The following is a 19,306-nucleotide window of genomic DNA, read 5'->3' as shown; positions in this document are numbered from 1 at the left end:
GAGTTGCATGAGTGGAGAAATGTGGCATTGCTCAAAGTTTTTTGAAAACAGCTGTTTTCATTCAACAAAGGTCTGCATCAGTCTGATACTCTTTGTGTTCATACCGTAAATGCCTGTTTGTCCTAAAAAAGACTTTTTTAGGAACATTCTTACCCTCATACTCTCCATTTACTTACAAATCACAAAAGGATTTAGTACGCTATCCTAACATTTAAATCATATGTCATCTGTTGAAATGAACCTTTGTTTAAACATACCACATGCTATAATATGCTGAAACAGACAACAGCAGTCAGGACTAGATTCAAACATCAGTGGTAATGTGTGTACATTTGCAAAAATAAATATGGCTTATGAATAACTTTTCTCAACTTGCAATAAAGAAGAAAAATTGTTTCCATAAATTCAAAGGCTAAGTGAACCGAACTGTAACTGAAGACACACAAACGTCAGCTGCCTTGCATTTCTGTCAGAGCAACCCCCTCTGGACTCTTTCTCAGGGAGCTCCGTGTCCTTCAGCTCTGTAAACGAACCAGCACTCTGCCTGTGCTTAAGACGACATTAGTCCACAGATACAGATACTTGTTTGGCCTTTTCTGTTCGACTCCTGTTTCCCGCTGGTTCGCCAACGATGCACTGATACTGTGACCATGTTTCTGAAATGGTGTTTTTAAGGAGGTACACTTCTGGGAAAATTGTGTGCGATGCAAGTTTCATTAACGTCACCATTTGCAGCAAAAGCTACTTTCTTTAACTGTAAAGGGTAATAATTAAAAACTGTTGATGAAGGAACATTGATTTCAACTGGACTATATCATTCATATATTTTAAGAGACATTTGTTATTGGGATTTACCTTGCAAATATAGTCATATCCCTAAATCTTTTTTATTTCATTATAACTATCAATTTAGCTGTAATTTAGAGACTACCTTTTTGACCCATTTTTGTCTGAAAATTGATCAGATTCAGTCAAATGCGATGCTTTTAGCATCCGTGAACGTAAACAGTAAATCTATCCATGGATTCTCAATTGGCTTTAGGTCTGAACTTCGACTGGGATATTCCAACACAAAAAACATTATTTGATCTAAACTGTCGCATTGCAACTCTGGTTGTATGGTTTGCTTGTCTCTTTGCCACCTCTAACAGGTTTTCAATTTTGGGATGGCAGCCTAAAAGGCACTGAACAAATAGGCACACAACTTTTCATTGAAAACCATGTGTCCCTTTCTTCCCAGTTTACATGCATGCACCATTTTATTTAGCTCTATCAAATAAAATCCTAATGAAACACAATGAAGTTTGTGGTTGAGACAAAGTTAAGTAAATGGGGTGAGAATACATCACTTTGACAATGTATTAGTGTATGCCATAAAGGCTCGGCTAAAAGCAGAATAATGCGCAGCTTAAAATACATTGCTGACTGACAGAGCACACCCTATATTTCATATGGCCTCACTAAGACTGCATCACCTTTATCCCTGCAAGTTTCCATGGACACACGATGCTGTAAATAGTCTACCTAGTACTCAATTTATCTGTGGACAGCCTTCACTTGCACAAGTTGTGGGATGAAAATATATATGGCACATGAGGTATGAAGGGGAAGACTGGGGTATCAAGTAGGGATTATAAATATGACTCTGTCACCCCAGTGAGCTGCTGCCTCAATTACAAAGCATCTATAACAGGAAAACAGCAGCATGGAAATATGTTGCCGTCATACACCAGAGTGGAAGAGGTATTCAAGTCAGAGTCTAATGTTATCACAAAGGCTTTTCCTTGCTTTTGAGAATTTGTATCAAATGTATATTTTTTTTTTACATAAAAAACTCAGTCTTCCACAGTGATATTCTCATGACCTTCGGTGTCAATTTAAGTATTGAGTTTCATAAATATTTTCTGATTAGAGGCGACACTACACAAAAGCAAATTGAGTTTGAAATTGTACTACATCAGAAACATTACCCAAGAAATCTGTCCTTTGGCGAACATTGGGATGTTTTTAGATAATGCTGATTACTGTTTTCATTTTGATCTGAGCTGTAAATTTTAATTCTGACAACTTCAGGGATTTTCTCCTCCTTTATTTCGAGAAAAAAAAGATATAAGCAACCATATTACTTCAATGCTTTTTAAGAAGCCCAAATGTTTAAGAACATGTAATTTATTTAGCTTTTTATCAGATTGTCTATGTATTTTGTTATATTTGTTGAAGACGTTGTTACTTGGCCCGTGTACCTCGACACACCACCAGCTTTTTAAATGTACAAGGTTAAGAAAAGGTTCAGGATGTCCGGACCCTTTGAACGGAGAGCTGTCTCACTGTTAGGTGGGGCAAAAATTTGCATGGTGAGAATGTGCATGTGAAAAGGTTGAGTGCATCAGTATCAGCTGTGAAACAAACATTATGGTTGAATAAAAATTATACTAAATTATTATTTTTTTAAAATAAGAATAATTTTGGGCTTGATTGCAACTTATGTAGAAAGTTGAGCACAAAACATAAAAAAAAAGTATCAAGGACAAGTTAAATAGCACATTGGAGGCATATTTAAATAAAATAATGCATTTTAAGATGTAAATGCTGCTGGTATGTTGTGGATTATCTCCCAAGGAGCAATTCATTATTTTCGCAAATGACCCAATCAGGTATCCAAATAACATTACACGCAATCAAACATTTTTCATGCTGTACATGTTCATGCAAAGTTCTTCCTTTTCATTAAACTTTTTTTTGTTTGTTTGTTTTTTTAGAAAGCTAAGCACAGGAAATAGTAGGCTACGATAAATTAAACCTTTAAAGAATCGTCCTGCTGTTTATTTGACAGATTCTTTCCTGGGAGTGAACGTACAAAAGCCGGTCAATGTGCGTTCACACAAAAGCACACATACAGTGAGGCGGTGTGCTGGGTGTGGTGACAGTGAATTCAGCCGTGACAGGTTAGCCCAGGAAATTTTACTGGATGAGTGCAATAACACAGACTACAAGGAACAGTTTATTCCCTCCATAGCATCTGGCCTGGAAATCCGTTTAATGAATGCAAACTCACACAAAGACACGCAGTATGTCTAACCAGGTTTGTTTTCTGCTTTAAAACAGTTTGGCCATTCCTTTTTCTTGCTCCTGTTCTGTAATATTTTATTTGGATAATTTTGCATTATATAACTTTTATTCATATTTTTATCTGGTTTAGGTCCAATATTTATTTATTTTTTTCAATTTTCTTGATTTTAAATCTTGAATAACAACCCATAATGTAATGTATCATGTATTGGACTGCCGTTACTAAAGAATAAAATAGAACAATCTTTAGTGATGACATATTACTAATTATTCGCATATGAAGTTCAATTGGTGAATTTATACGTACTGTAACTTTTAAACGGAAAAAACAAACTTTAGCACACTAAGGCAATTAAATATACACAGTGGAAATATGTTTTATGTTAATGTCAAATGGGTTTTTAAATTAACCCTCAAGCTCGTCAAAAATGGTTTTCCGATTTCATGCTAATGGATTATGGGTACAAGATTTTTTTTTTTTCAAGTGCTTAACAATTTGTCAAGAGTACAAGTGGGTTTTTGTGATGTTGTGCACATTCCTTATCTGTCTACCTTCCACTACTATCTTAGCAGAAGCCATTGCAGGCATTTCACTGAGAATGACATCACATGGATGTCTAACCTAACACTGACCAGACAGAGGAAAAAGTCCATGCTAAAACTGCACCAGCTTCCCTCCAATAACATTACTCATTTAAATAGGCGTGAGGAAAAGCAGCGGTTCAGTATTGAACTATCACAGCCACAATGCTTTGGTTTCTAAATGCAAAGGATCATCAAAGCCTTTTTTTTTTTTTGTGTGTGTGTAAGACTACGTAGAGCTCACAAGATGAAAAGATAGACGATGAAGAGTTCAGGAATGTTTAGTAATATTTTAGGGAAAACCAAAAATCCAGTTTTCTGTTTTCACAAAAAGCAAATGGGTTTTTAATATATGGCCAGGTTTCATATATTCACTGGCCATTTGATCACTTAACCCTTTTTAGGAATGGGTTGAAAACCACCTTATCTCTAGAAGTGCCCTAAGTATTTGAAGCATGTAAATTTAACAAGGTGATAGTAATATTGCTTTAATAGTTTTGCTCTACCTTGACATTATAGCATCAAACAGTTACATCAGATTTGTCTACTGCACATAGTGTGAATCTCCACAACCCAAAGGTGCTCTAATCTACTGAGGTCTGGTGACTGTACAGCCCATTAGACAACAGTGAACTCATTGTGTTGTTCAAGGAAACCAGTTTGAGATTACATAAACTCGGTGACATTGTGCATTAGCCTGCTGGAAGTAACCATCAGAAAATGGGTACATTGTCCTTGTAAAGAGATTACTGGGTGGGCCAAAGTGTGTCAAGAAAATATACTGACACTATTGCACTAGTCTGAATCAATGTTACAAGCAAATAAATATACATGGGTTCATGCCAAATTTGCAACCAATAACAGGAATCCTGCAGCTTAACTGAATAACTACCAGACCAAACAGCATTTCCCCAGTCTTCCACTGTCAAGTTTTGTTGAGATTGTTTTAATTGTGGCTTTTACTTCAGAATCTTAGTTGACCGTATTGGTTCACATTTTTCTTAAAATGGACTAAACCATTTTTTGATTTTCATCATACCTAGTGTAGCATGAGAATATGTGAGAAAAATAACCTTTCCTATGAGACACTTTGAATACAGCACTGGATTTAAACATTTGACTCAGGGATGTTTTTGTAACTAAGTTATTCAGTCATTGACTTGATTTGACTGATTTTATTTAACACTCCCATTGTCCACATGGTACATTATTTGATAAATTACACAGATATGTAGCCTACATGCCCTGACCTGACCTGTTGTTTATATATGTCTACACACGTCTGATATACCTCAGTTGTAGGTAAACCACTGACGTTACAACATGGCTTGTTAGAATTTATAGGTTAATTACATGAAGTTAATGAGGTGACAGAAAATGCCACAACTTTGCTTTGTACGGTAACATAGCAACAAATTGGCACATTTCACTGTCTAACAAAAACACTCAGCAGCGAACTGGTACCCAGAGGAGTCTTAAACACAAATCATGACAGGAAGCAGACACATTAAGCTAAAACCTGCCAAAGGCAGGAGAAAGAAGGTAATGTTTCCAGCAGCTTGCTAGTCAGCACTACAACCCAAAACCCCAACACAGCAGGAGTCAGGAGAAGGGCGGAAAGGGAGCTAGCAACATTTCAGCCGGAAAAAGCAATATGTATGTGAATGAAAGCGCAAACATGGAGGTGTAAAATAAACTAAACTTCTGCTTAGGCCCAGTTCACTGGGTTTCTGCTGTGGAGGTCAAAAATGAGTTAAACTGTAAATGTAGACAAAAAAGGGGGTTTTTGCTATACACACTACTGTGCGGGGTTTTAAGCTTCTATTGCTATAATTAATCCTTGATCTAACCTCTTTTAAGAAATCCACATTTTTCCAGCTCTGTGAGATTTAAAGTATAACCGAATAAACTAATGAATCCATTTCTGGCCATTCAGGCAGTCAGTCTAAACAAGAAATGTCTGCACTCTGCATTAAAGCAACCAGAATGCTGCCTGACAAGCACGATGAATGTCTCAGTAAAAAAATACCCACTTTAAGGAGCAGAGAGATTTCTTGAATGCGGGATCATCTAAGTCAAACTGTCAGCCGTACTTAACATGTCTCCTAAATTACATTGCTTGAATTACACAAAACAGATAACACCTTAAATTTAAGGCTATTGTTACCAGAAATTTGGATTCTGCACCGAACAAGCACTCTTTGCGTCTTTGGCAAACCAACTACATAATGAGATGGCACGAGAAAAACAGAAGAGTTCAGGGGGCCAAATCAAATCATCCACATATTTTGAAATGTAAGTAAGCCAAACAAATGAATAATAAGATGTCCACAGCCTGTTTATCATGAATTTAAAAGAAAGAAACATATTATTTACTGTTGTACTTTTTCTTCTATGTCTGGCAACTTGCTGTAATTTTTAAAACAGCAAAAGCAGAAATTACAAAGTGCATAAATCAAAGGAAAAAAGAGAGGCGAAATGGACTGGACTCCATCTGGGGTTACTTCTCAGTACAAAGACGGTGTACATCAAGATGATCCACAGCTGGGAAAGAAGTGTGTCCGATAGCAAGCATCTGGTCTGAGGTCTGCTGACGAAGGTAGCTATCAATAAGAGTTAGCAACTCTTAGACATGCACCCACATACATGCAAAATCTCGTGACATTGTTTTTATCATGAATATTTAGGAGTCATAGCAGTATTGCTTTTGATTCTGAATCAATCGCTGTCTGACACATTCCCTGCTTCGTTGCTTTGTCTGCATTTGACTCAAACACATTTGAAATATTCTCTGATGCTTCCAGGCTTTACATATCAGTGAAATTGCAAGTACTGAAACAATGATTTAAAATAAAAAATTATACCGTTTTTGGGAAAATGATAGTTCACATTACAGTAACGATGCTGGTTACTGCTCTCTGCCAGAACGCTGCCCAAACTGTTGGATTTCAAAGTGGAGCTTTAGTCAAAAATGTGTTTGTTAATTACATGTAGACCTAAAAGCACTTTTACAAAACTGGGTAGGGTAAACAATATTTCTCTCGACTCCCTCCTACTGACTCATCTGAATGTTAATCTTTAGTCTGAATTTAAAGTCAAGCTTTAACCTTTGCCATCACTACCTTTGCCTTATTTTGTAATAATTCCCAAACATTCCTAACATCCTTACTTTTCGGTAAGTTTTTCGGTAAGTCCTGCACAGTCTGAGTAGATAACTGAAATTCCTGAAGTTAAACGTTAGGTCCATGAGAGAAGATGGCAAATCATGTCTGGGAAAACAATTATGCACTGTGTCTCAAAGAGTCATTATGCTGATTTTAAACAAGTCTACAGAAAATACAACTTATGGTTTCAATGAGTGCTGTCCTCCTAAACTCACTTAATGCACATACTCATCATTTACAATAAGAAATATAGCTTCTTATCTTTCTTTTAAGACGGAGCAGATGACTCTAGAAACTGCTGGGGATCATTCAACAATCCTGGCAAGGATGAAGATGAGTGCTTTTGGCTGAGTGTAAGATGTATTTGGCAAAGAGAGGAAAGAAATAAAAAAAGAAATCCAAAGATCGATGATATTAACACAATGTCCTTGGCTTCATAAAACCTATGGACTAACTTCTCTGACTATAGTGTTACAAGGATTTGTATTTTATTTGGCAAGAAGTGACTGACTTAAAAAGGATATGCAGAAACAGGTGTATGAAGCTGTGCTTTCTGTTCTCTTGGCATTAAGATATCAGTGGTGGATTCAGTGGGTCCCGACAAAGACGACAGCAACCGTTTTAGATGGTCTTTGGCAACTTCCAAACACCGGTGAGAGACAGAGACAGGTGGACCCAGGGTAACACTCTTGGCTTTGGAGCATCTTTGGCTACTATCACAACCAAATAACTGACAATGGCAGCTGCACAGAGGGGACCGATAAGTACAGAAGATTTGCAAAGAGCTGCAGATTTTAGCAGCTTTAGATGTTATACAACTTAACAGTGAGTGGAACATAAATAAGCTTCTTAACTGTATTTTTACAGAGATTAATGTGTCTTTTTTACTCTACAAACAGCAATACTGTCAATATCAACATGTCTACATTAACAACATAGTATGCATACATAAAGGCATACTATACTTAGTTATTTTTTTCAATAATGTTTGCCAACAGGTACAATATAAATGCAACTGTGCAAATATTTATTTTTCTGAGACTTATTCCAATCTGCTGCTCGTGTACTTGCAGCTCATTTTGAAGTAAGCAAAGTGGGTCCAGTTTCAATGGGGGTTTAAAAATAGGCTATATGTCATTTTATTAAAGTATCAGTGTTACCTACAACCAGGTAACCAAATTACTCCTTCCATAAATCAAACAGCCAGTTATGTAACTTATGCTTTCTCATGTTTCTTATGAGAAACTACATTCTAGATGCACAGAAAGTCTCTATTAAAAAAAATCTGACAATGGTGCTGAGACTGATGCAAATATCTCTAGTGGCAAACTGAGGCTGCCTTTGGGTATAAAATTTTGACCAACATGTTGGTCTTTACTTCAAACCGATGCTCCTCAATCAGAGTGTAATGCCTACACTGTTTTGTTTTGTTCTGTTTTCTGTATTTAGACGGTTAAGCTTTGCAGTACTGTTATACATCATTATATAATGCACAAGCCAGAAACATAAACTCCAACATAAACAAACTGAAATCGTATACCTCAACTCTGTAAACCTCCCTCGCCACACCCCTCGTCTGTCGTTACTTCCACTTCAGAACTTAAAATAACTCTGCAGCTGCTTGGGTTTGAGCAGTTTAGCAGTCAGTACCAAATGTTCAGTTTCTCTATTACCCTTTTCTATGACTGGTAAGAATTTGTAAAACAAAATTTATGAAGCTGAGGTGAGCTTGACAGCAGATTACACTTCCTGTGAAACACTTCAATACATTTAAGCAAGAAAGCCATTTCATGCTTTTGTTATTTTAGAGATGATGATTTTGTTTTTTCTTGGTACCAATAAGGAACCAGCTCCCATAGGATGCTTCATGTGTCAATACATTCCTGACTTTAGGACACTTTGTAGCTCCTTTCAACCAGATATAATCTACTTATATTTCAAAGCTATGAAATGAAGTTATGCAAGTCAGACAAACATTATTTATCTGGACGAGACTGCTCAGAGTTGCTTTGCTTTGAACAGGCATCGTGGTCATTCATATTTCATAACCATGAACTTCCCCAAATGAGAATCAGAGCCATAAACAATGGACCTTACCAAGCTCCGTCCAGAAACGCCCCTGGAAAGTCCCACGTGACTTTATGTCTCACATTAGCCTCCTCGTAGATCCCATAGAGCTTAGCTTCTATGGGATTTTTTGTTTCGACTAACTCTGCAGAGTATTTCTGAGTCGATTAGTTTAGCATTTCTGCCGGATTTTCACAAAATATCAGCCACGACAATGGACAAGGGAACCAACAAGTTCATGTCATCTTTTATGGACAACATCAAGATGTTTTAGCCACGCGATACCTCTAACATTGTGCAAGTTGCAGCTAAATGCTACCAGTCAATGAGGAAAACAGCAGATCCTCAGACCCTCAGCATAAATATAGCGGTGGAGAAGATCACTGATGGCTATTGTTCTTGCAAGGCTGGGTAAGTCAGGCATTCATGGTTTTGAGGGTTTGAATGTGCCTAGGATTTATACACGGTACTCGGTGCTAGCATGGCTAACACAATTACAGTTTAGTAAAAGTTGCCCTGGGGCATTTCAAACTCTGACCTCCTTAGCCATCGTTGCTCCAAATATCATTACAATTTTGGAAAGAATGGCAGAGATACTTCCAGACTTAGTTTTTATATGTAGTGTTAACGTCGGTGCCAAATACACCTCCTGCCTTCCTGTACTGCAGACCTAACCTCAAGAAACTCACAGCTGTTTGGGATATTTCCACTTCTACTGATTGATGAATAGACAGGGGCAGATCAGGGACAGTTCATCTTTACAGGTTTTGAATAAACATGTTGTGTGCATGTAAACTTAGACTTCACAACTTTGAACCTAATGCTAAGAAAAGGCTTGCCAAAAACAGCAATTACACTGTGGGGTTCCTTTGCAATAGCCACAACACTCCAAAATTATAAAAGAGAAATGGACCCAGAAGAATAAAACAAAAGGTTGCTTTCACCCTTTTGTGTGTGTGTAGTTTCCTGTTCAATAATCATACATATATCAATGAGACTAATCTTACTCCATGCTATGGTTCTCTATCATACAAACAATCTTAGTATTCACTTGGTTTGTACAAGCTATCACCCTGAACCTTATGGATGTCCCATTGTTATCAAACAAGAATCAAAACACCTACACAGAGAGACTTGTTAAACAGTCAGAGACTTCAGAAAGACTTCACCACAGGGAATAAAGCATTCAGCCAGGCACTAATGGCTGAAACACATTACAGCAAAATACAAAGGTGGTTTTGTTGAGGAATAGAATAATTGGAAGAAGTGAACAGTTTAATGGTTTGGTGTACATCTAAATGGAATAATTGTAATAGTAATGAGAGCTATTTAGATGGTTTCATATCAGATTATATATATATATGTATAATCTGTTAAGTATTTAGCGATTCTAACAGCACCGAGTGGAGCGGGCCACTCCAAGATGGCAGCTCTACGTGATGTCACCGACAATAGGCCAGAGCTGTCCATGAGGCGTCTATTCTTTAAATATGCCTGTGGTTTCTTTGCTAGCTCTTTGGACATTTTCTGCTCTATTATTCAGCTCGTCGTAGCGGGTTCTGGTTTTGGTTCTAATAGATCATGTCGTGAAAACAAAAAACAAACTTACAGAGTTGTTCGGGTTCTCCAGAGCAGAGCATCGTTAAATCAGAACAAAAACTTGCGCATGTCAGTTATTATAAAAATATTTTCTAATAGCTAAATACTAAAAATATAACAAAATACTTTTTTAGACAATTTCTTTCTAACTTTCTTTGCCAAACAAATTGGAAGTCTGAAGGGAAAGAACTGTATGGCTTGGGTCAGACATTCTGGGTATTTTACACATCTCATTTGATAAGCACAACAAATTTAATATTATGATACATTTCATATTTCTTTAGAAATAAAGCCTCTCAGATGGTTCAATAAGAATTGGACTGTGAGTAAATCTACTACCACGCACTGCAGTGTCTTGAACTAATACATTTCATCTCTTTTCCAGATTTTTACTTGATGGAGGTAGATCAGTTTCGAAGATCATTTGCCCCACTTTAAATTGTTTTTCATTAGCCAGTACACATTATTCTCATTTAGTTAAATGGTCCCATTTTACTTTTGTGTTTTTTTATATCTTGTCCTTTACACATCTGTCATCCATCAGTTCTCTAATTAACCCTTTAGAAAATAAATAAGCTATCTACTTTTAAAGACATTCAGGAGACACATTGATCGTTAACTTTTCTCTCTGTCTGTTCACTGTTATCATTCCATTTGCTATGTGACCCTCTGACAAACCCAATCAAAATGTGCTGGTGGAAAGGAGAAGTAAAAAGAGAACACAGTGACTCCCATAAAAACTAAAAGAGACAACGGGATGAGGAGGTTTGTTCCACTGTTTAAACTCAATAAAGCCCAGATGTTGACCCCAGTGTGACACTGTCTGAATACACAAAGTGTCCATCAAAGCACAAATGAGGGCCAAACAACAAACTAAATAAAAACCCAGAAACGGATACACTTATAAATAAAGTGTAAATCAAATCTTTAAAAATGTATTAGTCATTTTGACTTTATAGAGTTAAAATAATGAATAAAAAGCATTGTAATCTTTATGATTATGGTTCTAATACCTCTAATTGTAAGTTTAGCTGGTAAACTGTTTCATCTATATCTCTAGAGTAAGAAATTCTATATGCATATGTAGAAACGTCAAATGTGTTTTTACCGTAAGCCAAGGTCACAGAACATATTTTGTTTAACCCGTCTTACATTGGGTTAGACTTATTTGGGAGTCTGGCAAAAAATTGTTTTTTAGAGTGAAACATGACACAAGCTATTTAAGTTTTGAACTCATACAACCACTCTATCTGAAATATTGTTTCATACATGCAAGAATACAAGTGGTGCCTCACTGTGAAAACATTTTAGTTTTCATGAGAGTAACATCCATTGTAATAGTTTACATTACAAATATAGTTTTATTAAGCAACCTCCCAGGCCTCCACAGCCCATCTGTTGATATGCTGAGACTAAATTACTCAAAAGTACATTTTATTTTCTAATAAGTTACTTTTGAAGACAACGGTATCACTGGATTTACTTTTCAGGAAATTTTGGGGGCAAGAAATGATATCATTTTATATCGCTTTCACTATAATGCTCTACTTTTGTGCAATAACAATAAAATTAATTCAAACTTGTGGTAGTAATATGAAAAAATTATGTAATTTTTCACTGTACGTTCCCCGTGTTTCTCATAAGACAATATATCCATCATCATGAGTTTAAAAACAGCTAGCCATCAAAAAAGAAAATCTCACATCAAAAAGCAATTTGTTGGTCATTTTGAATTTCATCTAAGTTTTCTTTCATTGAAGAAAGAAATTCAATAAATTTCATGAAAAATCTTTCATTCACAATGATTTACTCCAAGAGAAAGCCCCACACTGACACTGGTTTATAAAAGGCAAAGCTATGTTTACTGCAGCAGACATTTTTTGCCATTAGGCCGAATGTCAACATCTTCATTTTGTCATTGTTTGGATGCAGATTAGAAGACGTGCTCGGTCTGGCTGAAATGTGGAGGGGGTGAGTGAAACGGGAAACTCAGAAGAGGGAGAGAAATTCTCAGAAGAGAATTTCAGACAAGAAAAGACACACAAAAAGGAAACTGTGTAGTTCATAAGATTTTTCTACAATAATATATGCTATGCTTTTAATGGGCTGGTTACTTTAATGCTCTTCATTCTTTTATGAAGGGAATGTGTTGCAGCCTTGAACATCTCACAGTGTTTAAGTAAAAACACACACGTCTACTTTTGCTGCCAGAGAACTAGACAATTGAAACCACATGAGAGCCTAGATGAAGCCACACATACACACTCTTTAGCAGAAATGCTTGTGATAAATCATAGACACAGTGGAGGATTCCAGTTTAGAATTAGACTTTCGGGAAAAGTTGGTCATCCACGTGTTAGATTCTGTTCTTGTTGTTTTAGTTATTTTTCTTTCCATCAGGGAATGAATAGTTTGAACAGAACTAATGGTGTCAGTGTGTGTGAAAACTAACAAGAACTCACTACTGCAACAACAGTGATTGACTGCCTGGATGGGGATGCTCGGAGTTTAACAGGAAGGTATTTAAATTTGTTACAGAAAAATGTAATTTTTCTTTGACTTTAAAAGTATTCTTGGTCAGCCTGTGTATTTCGTGGAGACAAAGACAATCTGTCATTTTTGTACATAACTGCAGTAACATAAATTGTTTTTTATCAGAGAAACAAACAAGCCTGGGGTCATTGCTTACTTCTGCAGAGTGAGACTAAGGTTCCCGGTGCAGTTCTTGATTTTGTTTTGGGCCTCAAGGTGGTTCATGCCCTCAGTGGAAACACCGTCGATGGAGAGAACCGTGTCTCCGACTGCAACACCACCTTTAGCTGCTTTCCCACCATCCGACAGCTGTGGAAACACAGAATCCTAAAGTTACATTTAACACATCTTCAGGATTTTCAAGTGATGTGACTATTGCTGTTGTCACCTGTAGATATGATCAGTTTGTTTTAGACATTAAGGGGAATCTGTAATCCATGATGCATATTTATAGTCAGTATTAAAGTACATAATGGAAATAATAATGAATGTTGGATTTTTTACCAACATTCTGTTTGAGTTTCACAATGTGAGTGTGGCCTTGTAGATGATACATTGCAAGGACCATTTTCCTTTCCCCACATATGCTGTGAGGACCAAGTGCTCCTTATGGGTCCCAAAACCCTGGTTTTTTGATGAGATTAGCCTTGTTTCTGTTTTGCTTTAGTTCAGTCCTTATTTAGTGATTCTAGTTGTGTCTAGTTATTCATTTTTACTCTTAGTCCCCCTGTTGTGTACTCTCCCTCACCCCCTGTGCCATTTTCTCTCTCTCTGTCCCCTCACACCTGCAGCCTGTTTCTAATTAACAATTTGGTCCTTGTTCAAGTAATCAAGCTCTCCAGTGTATATACTACTCTTTCTCAGCCTCTCCTTGCTGGCTCCTCCTGTTAATTCTTGTTAGATCCTATTTTCCTGGTCATGTGACTAGTGCTTTTGTTGGTTCTTTATGTTTGGTTGGTTCTTTTGTTTTGTGTTCTCTCTATGGGCACCTGTGTGCCCATGTTTTTGGTTTGTTTTTTCCCCGTAAGTCTGTGTTCATATTTTAATTTTTTTTATTAAATCTTCAAAGCTACTCACTTCCTCAGCCTCTCTGCATTTGGGTTCTTTTTATGGTTGTGCTGGTAATGGATATGTTTAGAGTAAAGGTCAGGGTTAGGCTGTAGAAGTGAGTGAAAAATTACTGGAACTCGATGCAAAGTCTTTGTGAAGATAGAAAAAAAATATTTATGTGTGTGTGTGGGAAGTGAGGCGTAAGTGTTTCAATCTAATTCAGGATGTCTGTAACTGCAAATGAAGCACCAGTAATTAAACATCTGTGTTTCATAATGTGCCTGCTTGTGTAAGAAAATGCCTGAGGCAACAGACACCCTGAACTGTTACTTTGCTGTACAGATGAAGCTAAGTAATTAATCACTCATAAAAAAGCCATTATGTCAACATTTTTGGAACAAACAATGTGGGGAAACAAGAGTTGATGGCTGTCAGGTTTACAGGCTTAATAAAGTAAAAATAAACCTCTAATATCTTCCTGTCAATGCTTTCAGTACATTCAAAATATTTAGACAGACTTTAATTAGTACAAAAATACCTTGGAGGTAAATGGCTAATTTAAAACAGTTCAAATAGAAGTATCACTGTTGTCATTTAATATTTAGATCCATACTTACAGATGAGCTGAAAATTATAGCTGTGTTGAAAAACCATACCATCATCAAGAAAATTGATTGTTCTTGTTAGTGATGATGGACTGCAATCAAACAAGCAAAACTGAAGTGCTTCTATAGAGTTAAATAAGAAATCAAGTACAGTGGCTGTTTCAATTTTGGGTCTTTTGTGTTCATGATAGAGAAACAGTGTAAGTCACTTCCCAAGAGACAGAACTTGAAGATGCAGCTCTAACCATTCTTGGTCACACTGTTTCCTTAGATGTGTCCAAATGTGAATGAATGAATGTGTTTCCTTCAACTCCACGACAAAGGACCACAAGTGCTGCTTCGTGAACACACCTGTAAAAATCAGCTTTGGTCTAATTGGTGCCTATGAAGTCTTAATGTTGAACTTTGTGTTCCTAAAAGAAAACATTTTTATCTGTAGTAAGTAAGGCACTCAAGGGATGTAGAGTAAATTAACCTGTATTATTGTCTGTACTACACACAGAAACATTCTTACACACAAACACATAAATCTACACTCACACACATAGAGAAGAAAGACAGACAGGCACGGCCAATAAAACATGCTGCGCCGCCGGATTAGTGTAGAGGCTCTGCAGCCCCCAAGCCTTTTATAGTCATATTAGCCCAACACACGCAACATCCCTCACCACCACTCTTAGATTCATAGAGCTGAAAGAACCAAGTAACGAGGGTGCAGCCATAACATTGATTAAATTTGTTTGTATTAAAAACAGTGAGAGAGAAGGGAAGAAAAAAGAATGCCACTGGGTACATGTGTGGGCTTTTAATTCAGGACATTTGACCTGTTTCCAGGGGAGTGTTTTGACTAACCACCTCAGGATTAATTTGAACCAAGTCACAAAAGGTCCAGTTCAAAGTTTTCCCCTCATAGTGCTGTACCTATGACTAGTACACACAAATGCTCATTCTATTTTAAACATTAGTGCTTCACTTTTTTTATTAAAATAAACTAAAAAAGAGAATCCCAGTCTCTTTTTTAGACTGGAATTCTAAAAAAGAATTCCAGTCTTCTTTTTTAGAAAAGAAGACTCCACCACCTCCTCTGATGGTGGAGAGGAGGCCAGAGGAAGGAGCAAGTCATGAGACGTAAGAGGTACTTTGGCTTAAGGAAGCAATATTATAAAATAAAAGTGGTTAGTTTGCATTGCATAGACTTGATATTTAAGTTATACGTTTAATGGTATCAGCAGTCAGTTGTGTTGCTTAAATGATTGTTTCCAAATTGAAACATTTGATTTTAATTAGGTTGATAGAGAGGTTTCAGAGATAAAAGTAGTTTTAATTTTAATATCAAACACAGTTCAACAAATTATTGTAAAAATCAAAAGTAGAAATTTGTATAATCTCAGTCTGTTTGTAGAGGTTTGGAGTCTCAGCTTTCCCATTGTGTTTGATTTAAGCCTCTTGGCTGTGACAAAGAATAGCAGTATGCACACTTACACAGTGGAGTTGATAAAAGATAGATAAGCAAAGAAAACTACAGCACATTATAAGAGGTAACGGCATAGTAACAGCATAACCTAATACTGAATCAGTGATGAAGTTTTGATCAGAAACTCAGGAATGTTTTCTTCAGTGTATATCCTTTGTCTGGACAGCTTGTATTTTACATTGTAAAAAATGGTCATGACAGAGTTACAGTTGTGAAAGAAAGTTACTAATTGTAACTCATTTGTCTTTTGATATCTCATTAATGAGGCAAAATTTCCATCTACTGTTTTAATGGATGGATGATGGACGGACGGACGGACGGATGGATTCCATCATTATGTTGGTCCTGAAAACGTCATTACTATGTTGATATCATTTATTGTTCAGATAAATATGAATATGAATACTCAGCCATCTTAAAGGTGAAGTTCTGATCAATAAAATGAATTTTTCTGCCATCCATGAATTCATAAGTCAAAGAAATTATCCTCTTTGACAATGGTGTTTTTATCATAATTACCTTAAGGACTTTTTATAAAAATAAAAAAAAGCCTGTGACCAGAACCCTCCCGACCCCACTGAGGGACAAGGGTGTAAAGAAAATGGATGAATGGATGGAGCCTGTGACCGGCTTCCTGAACTCATCTCGGAGAGATCTGTGGTACAATTAGTCTCTCTGGGTTAAGAGGTTTATGTTTATAATTCTGGTGTTTATTGGCTAATTCCCAGCAAGCTGAGCTTTTAAGTGATGAATGGTTTGGCCTCTTTCTGAAGGCTGATTATTATAGTGACACACTCCAAAAAAGGTTCTCCTATCAACAAAATAACACAGAATTTAATTTATGGTTATAATCAACTTATTGGTCAGCTTTCTGACAAACAACTACTTTTTAGGCTGGCCTGTTAACTTTCTAGATAAGTCAAAAACATCTATTTTAAACATCAGGCTATTCCAGTTTGGGGCAAAAGAGAATATTTGGTCTAAAAAACATTTAATTTGTTGCAGTCAGTTAAAATATTTAGACTCCAAGTAGCCTATTTGAAGTCTGTTTTGACAGATAAACTTGCTAAAATGCTTACAGCGACATTAGATTTTTAAGACGTATTACTTTTTTTTTAGCACAGACTTTTCTAAAAGGTTCCAATGTTGTTTGGTTTATAGGCACAATGATGGGTCTGAGTGCCTTGAACAATTCCTGGTTTCAAAATACACTAAGTGACAAAGAAGACAAGAAGACTTTCTGTCTCACAACTGTGTTATAGCTACACTATTTTTTATTTCCTAGCAAAAGAAAAAAAGCTAAATATTTATAGATGGAGAGGCCCAGACAGATTAAAAAGATGAAGTAGGGAAAATACAGAGGTGAGTGAGATGGATGTAAGAGGAAAAGAGACGCGGCAGAAAAAAATTAAGTAAAAGATTAAAGAGGTGCAGGACACTGAAGCAGAGCAGACAAAATGCCATCCCACATGGATGTATCCATCAATAACATGTTAACAGCGAGGCAATATTTCCCTCACAATTCATCATCCCAAATAGCAAAATGTTCATTTTCAGCTTTCATTGTTGTTTTTTTAACCCTGAAGCTGGCAACAAAAGGCATTTCAGTTTCATGTTCTGGAAAAGAATAATTGTAAAATCAGATCCAATTAACTTCTTTACCAAATGAATGTTTTGATCTTAAAGATGTTTATTCAGTCTCTGCTACACTATGGCTGTGATTAATGAACAAGCCCAAAGTTCTTAAATTAAATAACTAGAGGACAAGGAGCAAAGCAGTGGAAACCAAGCAATTTACTAGGGAGTAAAAAAACACTATGCAGATGTGCGATTGCGTAAAAGAAGGTAAATGTTGGTCAGAATCAGTTTGACACTGAACAGCAGCTTAGAGAGAGATATATGCAACTGTATAGGCACACAGTGTGTTCATATGTGCACACATATTAAGGAAATGTTTGAAAAGACAGTAGCTCCAATCGAATTTGGATAGAAAATGTTTTTCTAACATTCTTGGAAATGCATATAAATATATTTTAGATCAATTACAGAAATCCAAGTAGCACAAAAAATTATATAAAAAAACAAGACATTTGAAATATTTGTATATAATGTTATTTTAAAGAGACAAACTGAATGAGGAATAAATTAGGGCACTACCATAATCATATCTATTTATAATGACTACAGTCACTACAATCAAGGATATTACATCAGGTAACCATGGTGACAACATTGTTTCTCTGTGATTGTTGGTGTTTAAAGGTGGATAAAAAGCAGACTTTTAGATTGGTGTTGAAGAGACATTGTCTCAAAAGTGTTGTGGGGACTCAATGCGGCCAATGGCTAAATATGCTCAGTCCTTCATTAAAGAAAATGAGGTGATGTGGTCTGCAATTTTTGTTTGCTTTGTTTTGTTGTTTTTTTTGTGGCAGAAGCATTTATAAAGTTTTGCACGGATGATAATGTCAGAACAGCAGCTGAAGCAATAAATCTCATTTTGATGTTCACTTGATTTCACTTTTATGGCAGTAATTATAAAAGCCATGAAATTGCATTTAACTGACATAAAGTAAGGAGAAAAGTTACTAATATAAAACTAAACTATTTTTTTTTTTGCTTCCATTCTTGTGAGTCCTTGGAATCCACTGTTTGGAACAAACATATTGAGGCCAGGCAGCCATCCTGGGAGGAAGGCTGAGGAGACATAACGAGATTAACAGCTTCTGTGGAAAATCCATTATAGCAACATTTAACAATAGGTTACACTGTCCTCTACATTGTGAATTCACTGGCGTGTGTTATGACTCCGTTGTATTGTTCTTGCCAGGGTTGTAAAGGTTCTCTGGCCTGAGAGGATTCTATTCATTAAATTGAAATTGCAGCCCTTAAAAATATGTGTTACTAGAGTCAAAAGTGGTTACTTGAAATATGTTGGATGTAACATGCAGTGGCGTAGCCAGAGGGGGGGCCAGTGCCCCCCCTGTCATCTGATTGGTCCCCCCAGTGGCCCCCCCTGATGATTGACATGTAACGGCACCAGGTTATTCCTGTACATTATTTGGAATCATTCTAAGTCAATATATCTAAAGAAGAAAAACAATAATAAATATATGAAAAGAAAATGTATAAAACTTTATATAAGTCCATGTGATGACATAAATAAA

At 36.4% G+C, this 19,306-nt stretch overlaps 1 protein-coding gene across 4 annotated transcripts in view; it reads right to left on the bottom strand.

Moving 5' to 3' along the window:
- Positions 1-19,306, bottom strand: part of pdlim5a (PDZ and LIM domain 5a) — a 56,425-nt gene that overhangs the window by 27,227 nt on the left and 9,892 nt on the right. For all 4 annotated transcript variants that reach the window (XM_008418501.2, XM_008418502.2, XM_008418503.2 and 1 more), the window contains exon 3: positions 13,171-13,322. In XM_008418501.2, the coding sequence (XP_008416723.1) occupies positions 13,171-13,322 (152 nt within the window). The remainder of the gene's footprint in view (positions 1-13,170; positions 13,323-19,306) is intronic.

This window comes from Poecilia reticulata, linkage group LG9 (assembly GCF_000633615.1).
Source record: "Poecilia reticulata strain Guanapo linkage group LG9, Guppy_female_1.0+MT, whole genome shotgun sequence".
Classification (NCBI taxonomy): domain Eukaryota; kingdom Metazoa; phylum Chordata; class Actinopteri; order Cyprinodontiformes; family Poeciliidae; genus Poecilia; species Poecilia reticulata.
This window is presented reverse-complemented; position numbering and strand designations above follow the sequence as displayed.